Below are 22,456 nucleotides of genomic sequence, written 5' to 3' on the forward strand. Positions count from 1 at the left end.
AATGAACTGCTCTTATAGAAAAAGTTTCATGTCTCTGTAAAGCTATTATGAGCTTAGGAGGACCAACAATATTTGGAATTGGGGTTTTTAAGCCTGAAAAATCTAAAATCCTTTGACAGACAATCACAGTGCAGAAACTTTACAAGATTCTATTTTCCATTAAAAGGGTACAAATATTAAAACTTTGTACTTGCCTGCTCAGTAATAACGGCTTGTCCCACTGATGCCTGGTGACTTTTGTCCACTTTGCGCCTAATTGCTTCTGAGTAATATATCGCTGCTTTGCAAATATCCTAAGGAAATAAAACAGAAGGCAGGGCCTTGAACCATTTCTATGGTTTTAGAATTTGCTTTGCCTATACCTATTGTGTCTTTGGTTTTGCTTTGATTACCTACATGTGTACAGTGATTCCCAAACTGTTGGGCTGCACCTTTTGTGGCCGAGGTACATGGCAGTGGGGCATTAGCCTGAATGCCAGTAAGGGTGAGATTAGGGGAAAATGCCTATTTCCTCTCCTTAATATCCCTGAAAGCCCCAACTAGATGCAATTAGGGTGAGATCTGGGGTGAAAACTTATTCCTTGTCCTAGATATTTATAGGACTATGGCGAAATGACTGATGCACCAATGGTTTCCTGTATCCGGGGTGAGAACTAGGGGAAGATAGAATAGGCAACTACCTAGGGTGATGCTACGGGAAGGGGGGTGGGTGGGTTGCAATTTCCCCCCAAAATTAATACATACTACTCCTGCCTGCCCTGGATTATTCTTTGAAAGGGCAAATGGGAGCAGTGGAGCAGCAGTGAACAAGTAGGGGTCTGGGGGAGGGGGGCAGCATGGTGCAAGCATGAGTGGGGACAAGAGGTACTTGCCTTGGAAGCATGTACCTCTTGGCCCGGAACTGCCTATATTTGTAACATTGTTGTGGCCTGAACAAGGGACGGTCCTCCAATAAGCACTTGAACCAAAAATGTCTGACAAACACTGTTATGTAATATGTAAGAATTAATCTTTCTTATATAGTTTCCAGTTTCATTTGATGATTGCCATCTCAATGAACAGGGACATCTATCTGTGTGTTTATGTTGAATAGATCCCTTGAAGTTAGGGGTGCAAATAGAGTAGTAGCCCAATGTAGCACATAAATTGCAGGGGACACGTTTAGTAGTTGACAACACAAAACATATGCATCTCTAAAGCAAATAACAAGGGATTTAAGGCTTTACTTGTATTTTGAGAGCAACATGCAGACTCTTTTGCTTACATCAGAAAGTTGAGTTAAAAACACAAAAGCCTCAGCTGAGTCGGGCCATGCAAGCTGTGCCCAGAATTCTTTAATTTGCGAGAAGCAGATTGTGACATCGACTGCAGAACTGCTGTGCTTGGAAAGCGAGTCTACATATTCAAGCTGTGAAAACAAGATCAAAATTAAGATTTGCTGTGCACTAATGATGTAAGTAAATTGCACGAGCTGCAGGATGTATACGAACAAACACTAAAACCATTTACCTAATCAGGAAAGATTTTCACTGCTGCAAAATGTCTTCAATTACCTCCTAAAATCTAAGGAACAGCATGCTGCCTCCGTATAGTCACACACTGTTATTATAAGTAATCACTGGTGTTTTCACTTTTCCCATAAACTACCACCTGTTTTAGATGCCCTATTTGAACTCAAAAAAAGTTAAAAAAAATATATAGTTGCAGTGCAATTCGTTGTGTGGATTGAGTACTTGTTGCTTATACTTTTATTAAATAAAAACACTATTCCTGTATATAAATTCCAACTTGGCCATCAAAATAATTCTATATCCTAATACTCCATTCCCTGCTATGTGCAGAGATACAGCTTGAGAGCCCCATAGCAAAACACATGCCAGTCCCCAGGTTATCCCCTGTAGGGTTTGGGAGCTTATATAGTTCTGTTACATTATAATTACCCTTTATTCATGTAACAATATTTGGAAGATAGTGTTGTTCTTTGATCCCTAGGACCCTGCCAGCTCTTGCCCAACTTAGATTTGTCCATTTGCATCTCCTGATAAAGGCTGTGAAACATGGGACCCTCATTCTCAGGTGAGCCCTGACTATATTGATGAAGGAAAGGTTAACCACGCTGAATTCACACATACAGAACATTATCTCCCAATAACTGGGGGCAAGTGGTTCTTGAAACAACTTTCTATTTGCTGGATCTCATATAATCTTTTTGGTGGTACTGTACAGATGGTACAATACCCAGATACTTCAGACAATATCATCCACTTGACAATGTTATAGCAGCATAGAATTTTCAGCACCCAGAGGTAGTAATCATTTATTGATCAACTAGTGTCCAGCGCCTATGAGTATTTAAGTCCCTATGCTGGTGGGTGACACTGTGGGGTACTAACCCTCCTGGTCTCCTTGCTGGAGCTTTAAGCTGCTCTGCTATATGCACTGATCCTGCCTCTCACTCCTAGAGTGAGCTATTACACAACTTTACACATTACACTGACTTCTCCTACTAAATCCTACCTACACCTCAGGCTCTCCAGCACCAAGCACTCGCTCCAGCATGTGGGGTCCAAAGAGACCAATCACATTTTAAAAGATGAGGGAAACTTGACACCCCTGGTCAGCTACAGGACTGCCAGGGAACACTTTAACCTGGAAACCAGGGAAACAGCTCCTCAGCCCATTTCTGAACTATGTCCAGCCCTGGGCTGTATAAACCCTTATGGGGACTGATTAAAGTAAAGTTAAGCAAGACTATTACTCTCCTACATTTATATAGAGCAGACACTTTTATGCAAGATTACCAAGATTATACTCGATTCACATCACTTTCTATAAGAGTAGAGCTTACAATCTAAGGTCCCATTCATACTCACAAAAACTATGGTCAGTAGCCTGTTAACCTGCCTGAATGTTTTTGGAGTGGGGGAGAAAACACTGTGGTACACAATAGTCACACATGAAAGGGTATAATGTTTTGGCCTTAGGGACAGAATTTTTCTGTTGTTCCTGATACATTTATATATATATATATATATATACTGTAGGTAGATACTGACCTATAAATGTATATATATATAAATATACTGTATACATATATAATAAAGAATAATCTGGCCACTACAAGAGAAAATGGCATTTGAACTCTGAATTTGAGCTCAGTCAATTCCAATATCCATTTAATGAACATCACTGGTAAAACATTTTAGCAGCTAGGTGGCAGTAATATCACAAAACCAAAATAATGGCACATACCATAGGAAAAAGCAAAACAAGTAACAGATAAACAGATGCACAAAAATATAGACATACAGTAGATCCACAGATAGATCCATAGATGGATGTAGATCTCTCAGCAACACAGGTATAAAATCAAATCATACTGATGTCACCAGTACCTTATCCAATTCCACTGCTCTCTGAATCCTTTCACATGTTTTTTCATGGATAGTTATTAGCCAAGTATGAATAGAGACTTTAAACAGTTCGTGGAATCCTGACAGAGCCAGGGATTTGTTGTCTCTGTGAGGAAAGTTACAAGCATTAGAATTGCTTCACAGAGTTTTTATTGCATAACGTGATATAGCCTCACTGGCTCCAAATACTGCACCTTATTCAGTGGCTACTGTACCAACCTAGTGTTAAAAGTAGCCCTCTGATACAGGGTTGTGTCTCCATAGTGGAATCCACATGGGCATATACTATCTACGACACTCTATAGCAGGGGTTGGGAACCTTTTTGGCTGAGAGAGCCATGAACACCACATATTTTAAAAGGTAATTCCGTGAGAGCCATACAATATGTTTGCCCGTGGATGCTGCGGGGCAAGGTAGGGTGGGTCCCAAGGATGTGGAGGAGGGCGTGGCCTGTGTTTGGCGGATAGAAGACGTGTTCTAAGGCTTAGAACATGTCTTCTATCTGGCGAGCGCAGGCCACGCCCATTATTTTTTTTTATTAAAGATTTGGCAGAGAGCCAGATGCAGCCCTCAAAAGAGCCACATCTGGCTCCCGAGCCATAGGTTCCCTACCCCTGCTCTATAGGAACATCAGCCCACTTACAGGGAAGGTTTATGCCTCTTCCCCAAGCCTAAAGGAATCTTTGCCCAACCTCCCGCTGGGCACATAATGCTCTAATCATCACTTAATCATGGCACACACTGAGCATATGTGGTGCCACTGACACCTGACAAAGGACTGGCCAAAGTCAGAACACTACAGAGATAAAGGGCACAATTACATACCCATGTTTTTTTGCTGCTACTTTAGGAAGGGTGAACCAAGTAACTAGAACAAGTACAGTAAGTCTATCATAATTACTGGTTGGGATTCAATATTTTGTTTATTACAGTTTTTAAAAGTTTAGGTAATTAGTACCCACATAACCATTTTATAGAAAATTCCCAGGTTATCGGCACGTGTAAATGATGTACATTATGAAAGAATAATGGTGATTATCATTATTTTAGTGGATCGTTTACTAACACACTTAATGAACATTAATGGGGATAGTCTAATTAAATCCCTTGCACAAAACTGCTCTGTCTCAAAGCGAATGAGCAAATCAGCGCTAATGGCTCGCAAATAATCATCTAATGAGGCATCCAGTGAGATTCATTAATTAATGTCCTTTCTGCTGTACTGTATACTTTATATTTGTTTCATGCTTGTTATTTTCCAGAAGATTGCAAATCATAAATAATTGTAGTTTGCAGCAAATCATTCTGGTATGACTTTTTGAGAAAAGGAAACTTGTTGCATCCAACAGAATGATGACTTGGCACAGTGTGTCGCATGGAACAGATGCGACATTTGGCTGAATGAAACCTGCATAGCTAAGCCTTAAATAAGCTGGACTGGAATATGCAAGTGCTGCATCTGAAACAGGTTGAGTAATTAATATAAAGTCTTCTGTTTTTTCACTCAAGACCTTCTGCAAAATGTGTCACTGAAAATGTTGGAGAAGTCGGATATCGTCTGCAGAGAAACCTCTCTGGTGCCTGAAAATCTTTGTAGGCCAAGCAATAGGAAGTTGCGATGATAACAAGGAATAACTCTTATATTATATTGCTCTGAGGATTAACATGGGGTTAGGTGTAAAACTAGACATGCCAAGATTTGGTTTGGCCGTTTGGCTAATGTTGATGGAGTCTCTGGGTATGTATGTCAAGTAGGGGTTTAGTGTTGGTATTCTATCATATTGTAATAAATACAGTATAAAATAAAATAAATACAGTATAAAATAAAATAAACACAGCGGTGTGACATAGCTGAGGCATGCCATGGCACGATTCAGATTGACCAAAATAGTATAGTCTCCCTATGCTATTTTGGCCAATCTGAATTGTGCCATAGTATGCCCCAATAGAGTCACGCCCCTAGGACATGCCAACAATGAGATACAGATTAGCAAACAGAGAAAATACAGTATAATGCTTTATTTTATTCATCCCCTGTGCTAGACATAGTTCAGGTCACACACAGTTTTCGTGGGATCCCGTTCAACAGGGACAGGCAATAGTTGGTATTCAAACTCCTGCAAGAATCTAAGTACTGGGGGGTCTGGGACATGTCATTTTTCAACAGGTAAAGTATTAGATGTTGCTTGCCCTTAGTACTACGATCATTTTGAATCCCAAATCTCACTACTCCACTTACTTTAAAGGCAGGTAATCCCTAAATTTCCTCAGCTCGCTGAGCGTAATGTAGAGTTCATACAAGGCCTCGCCAATGGCATGGGTTATCTGGGGGCTTTCCGGTTCCGTTCCTTTCAGCGCTCCCATTGCGGCGCTCACTTCATCAGCCACCTGTTGCAAAACAAACCCCCCCCAAAGGTTGTTTTAATAAGACTTTTCAGGCATGTAGAGCATGAGTTCACATTATGCAGCACTGTGAACCTAGAATCTCAGTTTAGTCAGTATTGGGAGGTTATTTATGTATACATACCAATAAATCACATTATATCAATATATCATGAAGGAATATTTAGTGAAAAATGGCAACTTATGTTGCTCATGACAACATGCAGCCACTGACCCCCTATATGTGTCGGACATCACTGACAGTTTTTCACATCCAATTCCATTTCACATGCTCCAAATATAATTAAAATCTTACCAGTTTCTCAAGCTGCCGGTATGTGATACTGAAGTAATCGACCTTCACAATACTAAGGAGAGAAACAGATGCCATGCATTTCACTTGTTTTTTTTGTTTTTTTTTAAGGAAATATAAACAAACAATTGAATAAAATATTGCTCAAAGCTCTCCTCTGCAATTTTACATAAATTCCTATTCTTTTCTAGATTTGAAGATATTAGGAATTTTAGTACGGCTAATAGAACTAAATTAAAACAACAGCCCCATCTGCTGGTCAGTTTTGCCAACTGGCCTGACAATCGGGAGAAACATAAATCTAATATCACTTACCCTCATTTTCCCTGGTTGCAGATTCCTTAGCAGATAAGAGTGCCGACAACACTGTATCTCACTGCAGATTTACTCATCGGCCAATAGAAGTGAGAGAGTGTTTATTGCTGCATCTGGCACTTGCTAGGAGATCAGCAGTCAACACTTATTAGAGTCTATTAAATTCAGTAGCACAAATTCTACAGAAAGATCTTGATGTCCCTAGGGGGAACTTCCAGGAGGCTCACACACTCATGGCATCTTAAAGAGGCAATGCACATGTGTTCAACTTGACTCCATTAAACATTGTTTATGTTGAAAGTGTGAGTTATTATTTGAATCTCTAGTTTGTGTAATGTGCAGAAAAGTGACACAAACAGGACACACACACACAATCTAGGGAGCTTAGATGTTAGCAGTGACGCTTGCTGGCAAATGCTGCAGGCATTTTGTCCAAAATGACACATGATAGCCACTCGGGGAAACGTGGGGGTCATTTACTGAGGCTCAGGAGGCAGGAGCACTAAGAGGAAGAAAAGCATGCTCTTGTATTCAGGGTCTAACTCAGGGTTGCCACATGTTTGGTTTTGACCTAAACAATTTGGTTTTATTAGAGCTATTCAGGTCACAACTGTCTGTTCAGGTTTCAGCATTGTGAAACCTGGACTATAATCTGCCCCTTAACCACCTCTGATGTCATGGTCAAGCCCCTACAAAGCACAACCACGCCACCCCCCCTGAATATCATGACCCGACCCCCATGTCATTGTTTTGCCCCTTGTTGTTATTTTCCAACTTTCTTGTCCAGCTTTTGCCGAGGTCAAAGGTAGCAGTCTGACTGCATTAGAAATATGTTCCTATAGAACCTTCACAAAATAAATAATCAGTGCAAGACACTGAGAGCATTTGCAGTGGGTGCCACGCAGCCCAGACCTGCCCTAAGTACAGGGCTGTGCCCCCTATTTGGTGCCCCCAAATGACGCACAAATAATGATATGGGTAGGTCGCAGGAGGCGGGGACATGTTCATGCCCCCCCTGTCTGCCACACAGAATTACAGCACTACAAAACGCTTACACTGTACTCCAGAGAGCAAGAGCTATGCTTTTGGACAGCTGAGACATATGGAAATTTTTCTACCTGCAGGGAAGGGCATAAAGTGCAAAATATATGGCAGATGGCACCCATGTTTTGCAGTTTGCACCTAGCCCTGCAGGTATTATATAAACCCTAGTGTACAATGTTAGCCTATGGCCAATACTGTGCAGGGATCACATGGGTGCTTGAGTGCAGTACTACAATAGGGTGCCCAGATAATCTCTTTTTCTTCCGCTGCCAAACCAGAGCTATCAGGCAATGCCACCCTAGGGAACCTAAATCCCTAGTGACTTGGGCCTTGCATTTATCCTGCTAATACTTCAACTATACACATGAGCTCACCCAAATCCAGTTGCCTGTATTATAGACAACATATTTTCTCCTCTGGTTTGGAGATAAGAGAAAATAATGGAACCTAACTGAGCACAAATAAGTGGTGAGATGCCAAGGAGAGTTAACAGAAGGTGTTCCAGTGTTCTGGAATGCAGTACGTTATAACTTAATTCTAAGTTTTATTACTTTTATCGACCCCTCACATTCCCTTAAAAGCTCATTCCTTGTATTTGCTCTGTTAATGAGCAGACTCGCCAATAATCTTATCAAGAGAACAAATCAAACACATTTTTTTCACTAGGGACCGAGCTCTGGTTGCTACAATAATAAAGAAGCAGAATGCAATATATTACATGTGACATGCGCTGATCTTTTCCGGGAGAATTTAATAGCTATCAATTTAAATGCAAAGGATAAATGAGAATTTTATAATGTAATTTTATTACAGGGTTGGGGCCCAGCCTGAGGGCCCGTTGGGGTGAGCATTGAGATGAATGCTCATTTGCATATTTGGATACTTCTAAAATCAAACATTAATCTGATTAATGGATCTTTTGCAGTAAAAAAAAGAAAACGTATATATACTCTTTAGGTTGGCAATTCAAATCTGTGGGATTGGGGCCCGACGGGGTGCTTGTTTTCTTACAGGTAAAGAAAGGGTCCCTGCCCATGCATGACGAGTAGCCTCAACCGTAGTGTATAGAATCAAAACACTTTCTAGCCAGTTTCTGGCCAGTGTCGTTTAAAATGAATTACAAATGCAGACACAGAAATGCCACAGTGGTTGCTGTTAATTAGAACAAGGCAGCAGCACTCTTCTGAATGTCACTATGTATTATTGTCACTGTAGTTGGTTTGAAAACATTTCTGCTGATGATGAGGAGCCAAGGTAAGTGTGTCAAAAACAGGTAACCAAAGATGATCTGCACCAATCTGCCACCTAAGGTATTACAGCCCAACTACCCTCTGCTGGAACACCACCTTTCCTTCCTGGACCCCCTTGTCTCCATTGTGTAGGGGCAGGATGGCCTTTGGGAATGGAGTGGGATCCAATAACTTTACACTGCTAGCAGTTATCCACATGTTCGGAAATAAGAACCGGGTCTAGGACCTACCTCACAAACAACTTGTTGTACACATTTTGGCTCTTTTCTATATCTTCATGGACAGCATCTGTCAGTCTCGCTAGGCATCTCAGCTGTTCCACTGTATTCTATAAAACAAACGTATGCTTACTGTGGGCAGACATAAAAGAGGAGGGCCTAAATATAAAGATAGGTAACACAAGGTAAATAACAATAAAATTGTAGTCTCACAGAGGAATAGTTTTTTGGCTGCTGCAGTAAGTGACTCCCATTTGAAAGCTGAGAAGATTCAGACAAGGAAGGCAAATAATTTAAAAACTGTCAAAAATGAAGACCTTTAAATGTTCCTAAGAACAGGCCATTCTACAACAAACTAAAGGTTAACCTGAAGGTGAACCAAGGGCAATTAATGATGCTTAGTTTTTAGCAGCATATAATCAAAAACATCTATTCCAATGAGTTTCTAATTATATTCCATGTACTGAAAAGCTCTTTGTAGGTATCTGTGTATTTTGAAAATTATATCAAATTACAATGAGCTTAAGAGAAGCGAACCTGGGTAATTGTAGGGTATATAATAAGGTGTGTATGAATGCTATGCTAATGGAAAGCTAATGCAAAGACAGCAAACATACCTTTTCTTCTGGTCTCAGAGAGGCGTGCGTTTTTTCATACCACTCCAGCGTGCCTTTCTGAAAAACATAAATTGAATTAAATGATCCGGGAAAATGATCCCACTCATTCAGCCTCATTCACTTGACTGTGAGCGAGAGAGTGAAATCACAGCATTTACTAAATTGCTGTTGTATAATAAAGGAAGGATGGGGTTCTATTGAGCTAACGGAGTTTCGGGTTTCTAGGTTACTAAGAAGAAATGATCAGCTTGTCATTATCGAATTACCTGATTGCATATGAGCAAAAGGCCGAGAGAGCTGAGTGGATAACTAGCCCAGGGAGCATGTAGGGTTCTGGTTAGATAGAGCTATTCTGTTTGCACTATCCTGGGAATGAGTTCTGATTTTTAGTGAATGGGACTGCTTATATCCACCGGTTGCTCAGGTGCAATTATTTTACTGACAGAAGTAGCTGGTATTTTACACCGCTTCAGGCCATATATTTTTCTGGCACAAGTTGCTCAGACAGCAAGCCGCACCCAATAATGCTGCTCTATCTCACAACACAGGGCTTATTTATCATACTATGCAGTGTTACACTGGCCCAAAGGAATACCAGGAAAAATCCCGGTGGGCCCAGGTGTCAGTGGGCCCTCCTGCTTCTATCCATGTTGCTTAATTGATGGTCATTCTTTATTATTCCATGGGAACAAAAAGACTAAATATATAAAAGAATACATTATAATATGTAAAGATAAAAAAACTAGGAAAATATAGAGGTTGGATGTGGATGAAAAATAGTTTGAAGAGTGGGACCATGGCCTAAGGTTTTCTGGTGGGCCCCCGGCATTTCAGTCCGACACTGATACCATGTAAAACAATTTATTCCAGAAAAATGCCATAAAAAGCTGTGTAAAATAAATGGTGAATTTATCTAGGTGTGTGTTATTTTACTATGTCTAAATTCTGGATTTAATGCCTTTATTTTACACCATTGCTGCTCTCAGACATAGTGCGGATCTTGGACATAGTGTAGCCGAACAATGCAATGTTCACCCAAAGACAAAGAAATGAAGAGACAAAGAAAGGTAAAGAAAAACAGCAGTTTGTTGAAGGGAAATAAAAAAGTCCACATATGAAGCCCTACTTTTATTTTGGGGTGTCCTTACTGAATAACAACTTCCAAAACCCCTCAAAGGTGCTGTGCTGCCAAGGCACAAAGGAAGACAAAGAAATGGAAACGGCAACATTAACTTTTATTAAAGTAAAAGTGATGTTCTTGGAAAAAAGAGCTCTCTGTGTATTGCTGCAAGTTGGCCATGATAATGTCCAGTTGGACAATTGAATGTGTATATATCAGGTCATTTGGCCTGTGTGTGGGTTGCATTCATAATATCTTTCCCAATGAGCTGAATCCATTCAGAAACAGTGGGCAGAACTGAGACCTCCATTATTGCTTTGTGTGCAGCTGATCCATGTGGCACATTTATGATGATGAATTAGCGACTGAATGAAGCCTTTTTATCTGAATATGAAATATTGCAAATTAGACTATTAAGAGCAATGTGAAGCCTTACATGCATATTAGTTATAATTTCATTTGCTCTATCATTTAGGAGCAGCTTGCTTCCGAGCCCCTGAAGGCGCAATACATCACAATATATGTGCAGAACAATTAGTACCTGGAAGATTTGAGACCTCCAAAATTTAGCTGGGACAGTTTTAATTCACATCCTCCAAAAGGTGGGGGCTAACTAAAAATTGGGCATGCATTCTGGCAGATCAGACATACTGTGGGCTCTGCGCATAAAACTAGAACCCACAGCAGTAAATACAGTGCATGGTGTTCATGGTGGGAGAAGTAAACTGCAATGGAGACATGGGCCCAGACTAGGGGTATACCATAGAAACAGTATGTGCCTAGCACCCCATCACTTTTGTGCCTAGGCACTTGCCTCTTCTGCCCAACCCTAGTTCAGGCCCTAACAGTACAGCAAAACAGTGGAGCACTATGAAAATATTCTAACAGGCAAAACAGCTGTAAAATACTTAGGGCAGTTTTTCCAGAACCTGTTCTCAGGTCCCAAAAGTTCTCCTCCTATGCACAAAGGCACAGAAAGATTAATCTATAGCACAAACAGATCAATCACTAGGCTGTCATTATTACCAATCATTCACCAACCCATCTACCTGCTGTAAGACAGATAGAAAACATAAATATTAGTGGCCTGAGGGTGGGATTTAAAAAAACACTGAACAAAGTGAAGCTATACTGCCTTTCAAATATGAAAAAAAAAATAAAGTTTAAACATCCGCACACAAATACTAAAGGAAAAGCGAAGTTACCTTTATAATGGCCGCAATCTCCAGATGTAGTTCATTATGGAAAGGGCATACCATTCTAAAAGCTTGCATGTTTTGGATTTGACTAAGACACCTATAAGAGATAGAGGAGAGAGCTGAAGCTACTTAAGTGAAGGGGGGCTGCCTTACAAGCCAACATCTCGTACAAATGACACTGCTACTGGGGTAAATGTTACCTTAACATGAATTCAAGCCGGTTGATGACTGTTGTGTTGAGAACAGGAAAATTGTCTCTGAGTTTTTTCAAGAGAAGAAGGCAATATTCTGTGAAAAGTGTAAAACTTTCGGCCAAACTCTGCTCCTGTTGGTAAAGAGGGGCTGTAATAAGACTTACGTAGTTACTAGTGTAATTGTAATTAGGCAGCTAATAGATAAGATGCAGACCATTTATAAACCCTGGGCCAATTTGCACCTGGGCAGTAACCTATGGCAACCAATCAGGTGTTTGTTTTAATTGGCTGGAAAAAGCCAATAATTGATTGATTTCTATGGGTTACTGCCCAGGTTCAAATTTGCCCATTGGTAATAAATGAGCACCTTTGTGTTTAGCCAATGGCATAAACAAACATCTCATTCAGGGTTATGCACAAAGCAGACAAAGTTCAATCTAGTTCTGTAACCCACAGCAACCAATCAGACGCTTGCTTTTACTGGTCAAGTGCGTTCATCAAAAGTAATCAGGGGTTGGTATTGCATACAGCAAAAGGCATTTCTTTGTATGGATAAATCAGTTGCTTTTATTTTTGTCAGAGCTGGCCGTTCTGTGCTGGCAGGATAATTGAAGCATGCAAGGGAAATAAATAAACCATTCACAAAAAATACAGGCATGCTGGGTGATAAATCTAGAAATTGAAATTCCACGCAGGTTCCACATAACAGTGTAGAAAATATGTGATAGATGAGAGAAAAGTTTCATTTGACTGTGGAGCTTACAAACAAATAAAACAAATTACTGCACAAAGTAATAGCTTAGGGCATTCGTCGCCCACTGTGCCCATCTGGGTCACATACTGTACCATTATGATTTTAACTAGCTGGTAAATGTGCTGGTTTCCTTTCCTTGGAGAAACATATTGTTCCTTTTCTTGAGAAATTACACCTAGTTCCTAACTTTATCCATAGAAACACAAAGGGGCAAAAGTTTAATGTAAACCCAGAATATTTTTTCTTTGTATATCTGAAGTTATTCATGAATTGAAACAGACAGGCTGCTTGAGGCATTCCTAATAGACAATAACAGCACCTCAACAGTAGGATGAGTTTGTAACAGGATTTCCTTTGTTCAGGGCACTGTTTTCCATTGGAGATAAAGAGAAACTTTGCTACAGGGTTATTTCAGTTTCTGTTGACAACAAAGACTAGTCACTTGTGATATGGCTTCTGTCCTTACGTTCAAACAAGAACTCTATGGGGCACATTTACTAACCCACGAATGGGCCGAATGCGTCCGATTGTGTTTTTTTCGTAATGATCGGTATTTTGCGATTTTTGTCGGAAAATTATCGCAACTTTTTCGTTACCAATACGATTTTTGCGAAAAAACGCGAGTTTTTCGTAGCCATTCCGAAAGTTGCGATTTTTTCGTAGCGTTAAAACTTGCGCGAAAAGTTGCGCTTTTTTCGTAGCGTTAAAACTTAAAAGGCGCGACGTTTCGCGCAAGTTTTAACACTACGAAAAAATCGCAACTTTTTGCGCAAGTTTTAACGCTACGAAAAAATCGCAACTTTCGGAATGGCTACGAAAAACTCGCGTTTTTTCGCGCAAATCGTATTGGTAACGAAAAAGTCGCGATAATTTCTGAAAAGTCGTAAAGGCACCGAAAAAATCGCAAAAAATACGAAAAAGTCGCAAAATGTTCGTTTTCAAATCGGATTTTTCCAATTCGGACTCGGATTCGACCCATAGTAAATGTGCCCCTAAGGGTAATGTCTCACAGAGGGATTAATCGCCTGCAATAGATCTCTGCTACCATGGGCGACTAATCTCTCCAAAATGCCTTTCCACCAGCAACAAAGGGAATCCTGTGTGGAAAGGCCTATGCATCGCTATTGAACCTGCAGGAAACTTTGTGCAACTTCGGAAAACCAAAGCGATTTGGGCTATTCTTATTATCAAACAAATTAGCATTGCAGGGATTTAAATCATTACCGAGCAGCAAAATGTATCTGAAAATGCAACAAGATGATCCTAGCAGTTTATTTTATGTGTTCAGCTTTTAATTAACAGAAATGCTAAGATGGAGCTAAAGTAAGGCTGTGCTTGTTTTATCTCATGAAGAGTTGCTAGATCTGCCTGAAGAATATTCTTACATAATTGGCCATAAGTAAATATATCAAAAATGCTAGATAAAGGTTTCTCAGTTGAAGTCTAGATTACAAAGGGGCAAATACTGAATGCCAGGACTTGGTACGGTTTTGGATTAAATAATAGATGTAAACTGCATGCTTAGCCTTATATTGATCATGCTCAGTTAGCCAAGAGCTAACCCAGCTAGCCAAGTATATTGCTAAGGGAAGGTGACTTTACAGGAGGAGAAGGAATACTACATGATAAAGGGGATGCTGCAGCTTTACTATTAACCTTTAAACAACAGAAGGCAGGTATTTAAAGATTTAAAGACAGAGAAGCTGTTCACTGATAAAGTTTTCTTGTCGGGGGGGTGGGGGGGGTCTACATGTTCTTTAAGGGGGTATTTACTAACATTCAATTTTTTTGAGACAAATACAAAATAAAAAATATGCCATCTAAATGCTGAGATCATGTAGAAGTCCTTTTCACAACTGGGAGATCTTTCTTTGATTCATGATTTTAGAGGTTTTTGGGTTTTTTTCTGTGTACATGTGTGTCAATATAAAAAAGTCGCTGTTTTCATGTGTTTCTGCATTTTTTTGTTTGTGCTTTTAATGAATGACTATTAAATTTGGTTGGAAAGAACACAATCTTTTCGGCACACCTATCTGAGAATTACCATAAAAACGTAAAACTTTATTAGAACCAATTAAAACCAGTGCCTAAATTTAAAATATCAAAAAAGAGAAAGAAAAAGAAGGGATAGAGTTAAAAAAAACTAATCCAATACCTTATTATACTAGATCAGGGCTTTAACTGAGAGTTGATACATTATTACCAAAAGGTTAGTTTTATAACAATGTTAATAAATGTTTGCAAAGACTGGCTAAGTCAAGGGAGGATCGAAAAATTTGCAACTGTTGCTACGAATGTAACAGTTCTGTGCCGATTAAGGACTCTCTATGTGTTACTACAAGGGGCGATGGTGAAATAAAGATAATCCCCGATTTATGTGTCAATTCACATCGTGACTCTTCATATAGAGATCAAGGATTGAAGGGGAGAGGTAAGTGTAATCGTTTATATCTGTAGGTGGTTTGAGGGAGGTAAGTATTCGGTAATAATGTATCAACTCTCAGTTAAAGCCCGGATCTAGTATAATAAGGTATTGGATTAGTTCATTTTAACTCTATCCCTTCTTTTTCTTTCTCTTTTTTGATATTTTAAATTTAGGCACTGGTTTTAATTGGTTCTAATAAAGTTTTATGTTTTTATGGTAAGTCTCAGACAGGTGTGCCGATTGTGTTCTTTTCAACCAAATTTACATTTCCCTCACACAATGTGCACCCTGTGATAGGACTGTAGTGCAAGGTTTTTTTTCTATCATATTATTTTTAATAAATGACTAGACATATGTGGTTTTTGTGGAAATGAGTTTAGTTGTGGTTTCAAAAAACTCTAAAACTATAAAAATCTGAATGTTGATTATTCTGCCTATTAGAAAGTATTATGCCAAACCCAATCATTCTCAGCTGCCCTTAGGCACACAGTTTTATCACCTCCAGCACATAACACAATTAGAGCTTTATTAGAGATTTGGCTACCAACTGCTTTGTTGGTAATCTAATATTTAATATGCAACATGTCTGCATTACTTTTATGTACAAAACAACATTGAAACTTAAATAATTCACATATGCAGCACTTGAATTGAATGCAAAATGGCAGCTGAATAAATTAGAATTATTAAATATTTTGAAAAAAAAATCTTTGTTTTTGCTGTAACAAGTAATAGCACGTGAATACGTAAATGGTACATTTTGGCAGGCTGGCATGAACTGGATATAATAACTTACCTGCTCTCTTTGACACATGGTGGGGTCCCATTGCTCTTCTATGTGTTTTAGCAGTCCCAGTAGAAAACTATAATCCATGGCCTGGATTTGGTGATGTTTGCTGAATGCTTGCCATTTTCTGTTAAAATGAACATAGATGTATTTTACTGTATATGCCTATTTTTACCCTGGTTTGAGCCCCTGAGCCTTTTGGACACTTTGCTTAACTCTTATCCTTTAAAGGAAAAATACCACTGCCACCATAGTTATCTCATCTTCTTTGCTCCATTAACAAACACTTACACTGTAGCCACAAAAAGTGACAGTATTAAGCCAAAATAGCAAAGCTCATTTTCAAATACAAGCGAAAGTAAAAAATATTGTCTAAATATTTGGGTCCATTAAAGGAACAGTAACACCAAAATAAGTTTGTGTAAGTGTTAAGTAATTAAAATATAATGTACTGTTGTGAGGTACCTTGCCCCACTCCCTAACATGTGCATGTGAAAGACAAACAAAATAGGGGACTGGAGGGGACAAGCAATGCTGAACACAGGCAATGGTCTAATCATTGGGCAATGGAATTTTTTGCACATTGCACACTGCCTTCCTACTTCCTATGGTTGACCACTACTGTGTTGTTTTGTTTCCTTAGCAAATAAAGTTATGTGTAAGAGTATAGCTTATTGCAGGGCTGGAACTAGGGATATGTATAAGTTTATAAAAATACATGGATACACAGCACTGTGCAATATAAGCAGACATGGTTTGCTGCCTTGGGCACTGGAGTAATGGGGGTTCAGTTATGTGGATCAGCCTTCTACCTTTTTCTCCCCAACCTGTTTTCAATTTACAACAACTCCCTCCCTGCAGTATTGTAGGAGTGTGCTCTTCTAATATTAACATTTTCATGGAACTCCAGACCCAAAGACTAGTGACAGTGGCAGTGCTTGGGTCGAGTGCTGCCATATTTGCCTAGGGTGCTAAAATACCTAGTTGTGGCAGTGCTTGACCCTGCTACTGCATGTCTCAAAATTGAAACAAACAATAATTAAAAAGATTGAAAAATAATCTGCCCACTAAGGGTATTGGCGAATTAAAAAGTCTGGAATTCTTAACAAACAATAACTTGCATAGCATTATGAATGTACACCCACAGTGTTTCTAACTGTGTTTTGATGCTGTAAGGATAAATTCAGGAAAGCAGAGAATCTCTCTAGCACACCACAAGCTATGGCTTCATGTTTTACTGTCTAAAGGAAGTAAAAAAAAAAAAAATAACCTGAAAATACAGTTTATATCTACTTTACAACACCTTAATGTTAACTGAGGCAAATACAATTTTCAGAAGGGCATGCTGCCATGGATCTTGGGAAAGGGAAGCTATTTGTGGTACCCTAGTCTCGAGGGTGATAGCAAGCTTAACATATCATACTCCATAATGCCAGCAATTTCTGAATATCAGCTAAAATAGTTTAAGAAGTAATAAAATTCATCTTCTGTTTAGTCAAGTGATGTAAAAGCCCTTCAGGTGCTACAGCACACGGATCAATAAGTATCATGCTTGCTGCTAAAGAGGATTAGATGGATGTTCCGGCCTTCTATTCCATGGTGCTGGAGAGCAGAAATCAATGGTCTCTGACATTTTCCCTCACACACTTTAGATGTCATTCAAAGATTGTTATAATAGACTGACGCTGTTCAGAGCAGGTGATCCGTACAGAAACAATATTCTCTTACAAAATAAAATGCTGAAGCCTCACATTACCTGCAGCAAAACTGTCAGAATGGATCTGGGCGAAAGGTTTTTATTGTAAAACCAGTGAAATTTACACCATCACAAAAACACAGTTACAATGAGCTCATCCAAAGCATGGGATGGGGAGAGCCTTACATCTCTTTATTGGAAGCAGGCTCAGCAACAAAACAATATTTTGAATCATACAATAGAGAAAAAAAACATGGTTGGTCAACCATATATTATCCAAATGTTGCTGAACTTCAACGGATCATTTATGAACTGAAAGGCAGGGTGTAAAGAGCAATTTTTTGCACTTTGTACCCAGCCTTTTACCTAATAATTTGCCACAGATCTCTGCATTCTTTTTTGGTGCACATAGAACTGAATCCAGACAGTAAGGAACCTTAGACCTTCAATTCCACTGGGAATGAAATGAGAAAAAGATCATTTGATTGCAACAAAGTCAGCTGATAATGGGGACAGGGTAGTAAGTGTGAATTATGAGGTCTATTATAATGAAGCATTATGCCAACTTTCAAATATCGATTGCAATTCACAACTAATCTCCAAGCCTACATGTTCTTTTTATCAAAAATTATTTGACATTGCAGATAATGGGAGGTTTTGAATATTTTGAATGATAGGCGAAACACCTGAAGGTACAATTTCTGGGTACTACTAGTATTTATTTCTATCATTTACCCAAAGTCCACAAAGGAGCTTACCCCTCTATGGCTGTTGAAACATACAGGCAGCAAACACAGAGACAGGTTTTGTGGAATCAGGTATGTCTGTGTAAAATAAAACGCATTTATATTTGTATCTGGAAGTTTAGGTAGTGCTTATGTACCTTTTCTACTTTTCTATGTAGGACCAACTGAATTAATTTATGTCAAAATGGAGTGTGTATATTTTATCCTTTTAACCATAAATATTTTTTTTTAGATATTAACCCTTATCGGTGACGTGATACTTTTATTTCCCTATTATAGAAACCCTAGTTCAGGAAACTCAAGCTGTGCTTATAGACTAATTTATGAGGCTGCCAGGATTACGCAAACGTGCACAGGAATTCATTGATCAATCTCCAAAAATTCAAACAAAGGTTCCAAGCATGTCAACTGACTGTGCTTTTTCTAAAGCACTCCAATAAAAAGATTCACAATCAGACTGGAAAAATGTAATGAGATCCTCGGATCAGTCTGCGTACACCCCTGTGCATATGACTATTCAAAAAAACCAAAGCTACGTCTCCAGTATTTTTCATTACAATGTAGGAAGGTAAATGTTTTCCAAACCTTTAGCTGTTTATCCCCTGGAACTGTGTTAGCCAGCTAGGCTGGGTCCTGATAGGTTGGGAGGGGGAGTAGGTATTAGGTTTCCCCAAGGCAATAAAAAGGGAAGCCCAAGGTTCTTCTGTTTCTTTTGGTTCCTCCATTTTCTGGAGGAGGTGAGGTGTGCTCCAGAGGGCCTGGGCAGAGGTAAGCCCAGTATAGGAGAAGATAGTGCCATGTCAGATTATGTTATAGTTCACTCTGCGCACACACCTCCCTAACATTAGAGATTGGCAATTGAGAATGTATGAAATTGTTCAATAAACTGTTCCATTGTTTTTAAGAACCACTGGCGCCCAAAGTTATTGAGAGAATGAATGCTGTGTGCACAAATCGGTGTGGTTACCCTCCGTATAAACCGTGGGCCTATTTGAGGATACAAAGTCTAATACAATAAGAGCCTACCAGAGTTGCTGGCAGATAGACCTCTTGCCTGGGTCTGCATTATAGCGTAATCATAGTAGCAGAGCAGTTTTCGGGTACCCCCCATACAGTGTCAGACTGGGACCCCAGGGGCCCACCAGAAAACGTTAGACCCCAGGCCCACTTTCCAAACTATTTTTCATCCTTTCCTCACCCAACCTCTTTATTCTCCTAGTCTCTTTAATTTACATGCTAGCATCTATCCTTGCATCTATTTCTCTTCTTTGTTCCCATTCAGAAATAGGGAATGACCATGAAACAGGCCAAATGTTCAGGAGCAGAAGGGCCCACTTACACCTGGGCCCACTGGGAGTTTTCCTGGTATCCTGGTGGCCCAGTCCGACACTGCCCCCATACTCTTGTTATACATGGTTCATATGAATATGATGAATATATATGTGCTTATGTATATGTATGTATGCATGTGTCTAAGTGTAGTCACTAGAGAAGAAATACTTACATGACGGCCTGCTGTAGGCTGGAGAGATCAGTCTGCATGCTGTGGTGGGACAGAATGGTAAAAGCATGCTTGCTTAGCTCCCCCTTCCAGTTCCAGCTTTCAACCTGCAATATAACAGCCATATATCAACGCTATTAAGTGCAAGCAAGAGACAGAAAAATGCACTGTCTAGGCTTGTAGTTCTTGACAGACCACTAACACCAAAATTTGAAAGTGCTTCATATAGAATAAAATATAAAATTAGGTTTATGTCACATTGGGGCTCTGTGTTTCTGTTTGGAAGCCGGAGATCCCCTTTAATGGTTACATAATGAAAGTAGAAGTGGCTCTCAAATTAAAATATTTTATTTGTGTTGCTGCATTTGGTAGGAATTTAAAAAATATCACTCCCATTACAACCAAAAGTTCTTCAATGTCAGCACCTCAAACTAATGATAGATGCAAAATATTCCCAATGAGAATCCTGCCTACCAGTTCTACATAAACCATCTTGTTGTTAGTTAAAGCTAAAAGAATGCTTTGCAACATAAGGGAAGCAGGCAAGTGCTGTGCAGCTATTTATTTCTAGAGAAACTGTTTTCTCCAGTCATTATCAAATGGACAAAATAACAAGGAATGTAATAAGAAGGTGCGGTCATGTAATAAAAGGTGCAGGATTTGCTGGTAGTCTAGAAGCCAATAGCCGCCAATACTATTGACTAGTAAATTCTACCTGCTGACTGGTTTCTATGGGTTGCTTAATCTGCCCATATGTTATACCTTTTATTATTTGTTATTATCCAGCAACAAGTGTACAAATTGCAGGTAGGATTACCACTGGAGGTCATACACATTGAGCAACAATGTAGTTGAAGCACTGGTTACCCAGGACACCAAAATTCCCTTTATCCTTCTTTCTGATCATTGATTATAGAATATCATCATACAACAATTCCAGCCCAAACAAAAAATTGGAATCTTTTTCCAAGGTTTACAACCCATAAAATAAATAAAAAAGGCAGTAATTAGTAATGAACATATCTGTATGTAACAAACATTAAATATCATAGAAGATATTGAAGTAATACAAAATGGAAGCTCAGGAGCCCCCTGTACGAGAGCTGCATGATGTTCACTAATCACAGTAAATGGGATTTGTATTACTCTGTTGTTTTGTTTATTTTTAAGGTCTAATTTTTTGTAGCTGCCCTATTCAAACACTAAAAAGGTGGGTGACAGTTGTATTGCTAACCCAGTCCCCCTGCTACATGTGGAGGACATTGCTGGATTCCAATATTTCTAACAATGGGCTGTAAAAGTATCAGGGCCCTTGTCCATAGCTCAATGGCTCACTAAAGCAAAGGCAAAGAGCAAAATTCTATTGTGACCTGCATTTTGTAGGCTAAACCATATTGTTATCATGCATTCTGCAATGTATTGCTTGTTCATGCATACTCAAGCATATGAAGCAGGGGTTTATTCGTCAATGTGTTGTTTATAGCATCTGGAGAATCACAAGTTTGGGACCCCAGATAAAACGCCTGTGACTTACTTTCCAAGCTTCTCGATTCAGGAAAGCTGATTAAGATGAACAGCATTGTGTTTACCTCTGTTTGCTTGTGCTCGTACTGGAGCAGCTGGTTCAGCAGCATTTCATGAATCACTGAGCCAGATGCCTTCTTGCTTAGAACGGTGTCCCTCTGAAACACATTTGTCAATTCAGATGTTATATGCCATGCTATTTGTTTTAATACTCGGTGAATTGAGTTACAGCTGAGATCCGCTCTTCCGAGCGTAATGACCCAATGAGCATTCACACGTACGTGATTTGTTTTCAGATGGATATATATGTAGTGCACAGATAAAATCTCTCTCTCTTAGTTACAGGCAGGGCTGTTTTTTTTTTGGTGGGCCCCAGGGGCCTGAGGCAAAACAGACTGTGTGGGGGTCGCTTAATTATATAAGTAGGGGCTTTCGAACCTGCAAAGGGGATGTAAAGCCCCACAAAAATATTTAATGCTTCTCTAAGCACTTTTGCAATTTACATACATTTTCTATTTTTAGATATTTGCATTTATTTGCTAATATCATTTTGTCATTTTGCTCAACTGAGATTGACATGTAAACCCCCCACAAAAAAAATTAATCAGTGAACAGCCACTTTTAATTTTTTAAATATCTGCCACTCCTGTTGTTGAGAGGTTTATAGGTTTATAGGCTGCAGCATCCCCTTAATCACTTGGGATTCCTTCCCCTCCTCTAACCTATTCAACCCCCTTCCTTAGTAATTGACTTTGGCTCTTGGCTAACTGAACATGCTCAGTTCTTACCAACTTAGGTTACCAAACACACCCTCCAGTCTAGCAGCCAATAAAGAGATGGAACTGCTTGTTTCCATAGAGAATCTGCTCTAGCTGTGGACTCTGCTGAAGAAACATGTTTTTTTCTCCTAGCCTCCTCTCTTGAAATCAGCTTAACCATTAAAGTGCTCAGTCCAAG

General features: G+C 39.4%; 1 protein-coding gene across 2 annotated transcripts in view; it reads right to left on the bottom strand.

The window, feature by feature from the left end:
- baiap3 (BAI1-associated protein 3) overlaps positions 1-22,456 on the bottom strand; it is a 204,620-nt gene that overhangs the window by 12,714 nt on the left and 169,450 nt on the right. For both annotated transcript variants that reach the window (XM_031893220.1, XM_002938415.5), the window contains exons 13-24: positions 21,565-21,657; positions 19,979-20,082; positions 16,042-16,159; positions 12,073-12,197; positions 11,879-11,969; positions 9,554-9,610; positions 8,949-9,046; positions 6,113-6,164; positions 5,654-5,802; positions 3,396-3,519; positions 1,265-1,408; positions 195-293 (exon numbers count right to left, since the gene is read on the bottom strand). In XM_031893220.1, coding sequence (XP_031749080.1) covers positions 195-293; positions 1,265-1,408; positions 3,396-3,519; positions 5,654-5,802; positions 6,113-6,164; positions 8,949-9,046; positions 9,554-9,610; positions 11,879-11,969; positions 12,073-12,197; positions 16,042-16,159; positions 19,979-20,082; positions 21,565-21,657 — 1,254 coding nt within the window. The remainder of the gene's footprint in view (positions 1-194; positions 294-1,264; positions 1,409-3,395; positions 3,520-5,653; positions 5,803-6,112; positions 6,165-8,948; positions 9,047-9,553; positions 9,611-11,878; positions 11,970-12,072; positions 12,198-16,041; positions 16,160-19,978; positions 20,083-21,564; positions 21,658-22,456) is intronic.

This window comes from Xenopus tropicalis, chromosome 9 (assembly GCF_000004195.4).
Source record: "Xenopus tropicalis strain Nigerian chromosome 9, UCB_Xtro_10.0, whole genome shotgun sequence".
Classification (NCBI taxonomy): Eukaryota; Metazoa; Chordata; class Amphibia; order Anura; family Pipidae; genus Xenopus; species Xenopus tropicalis.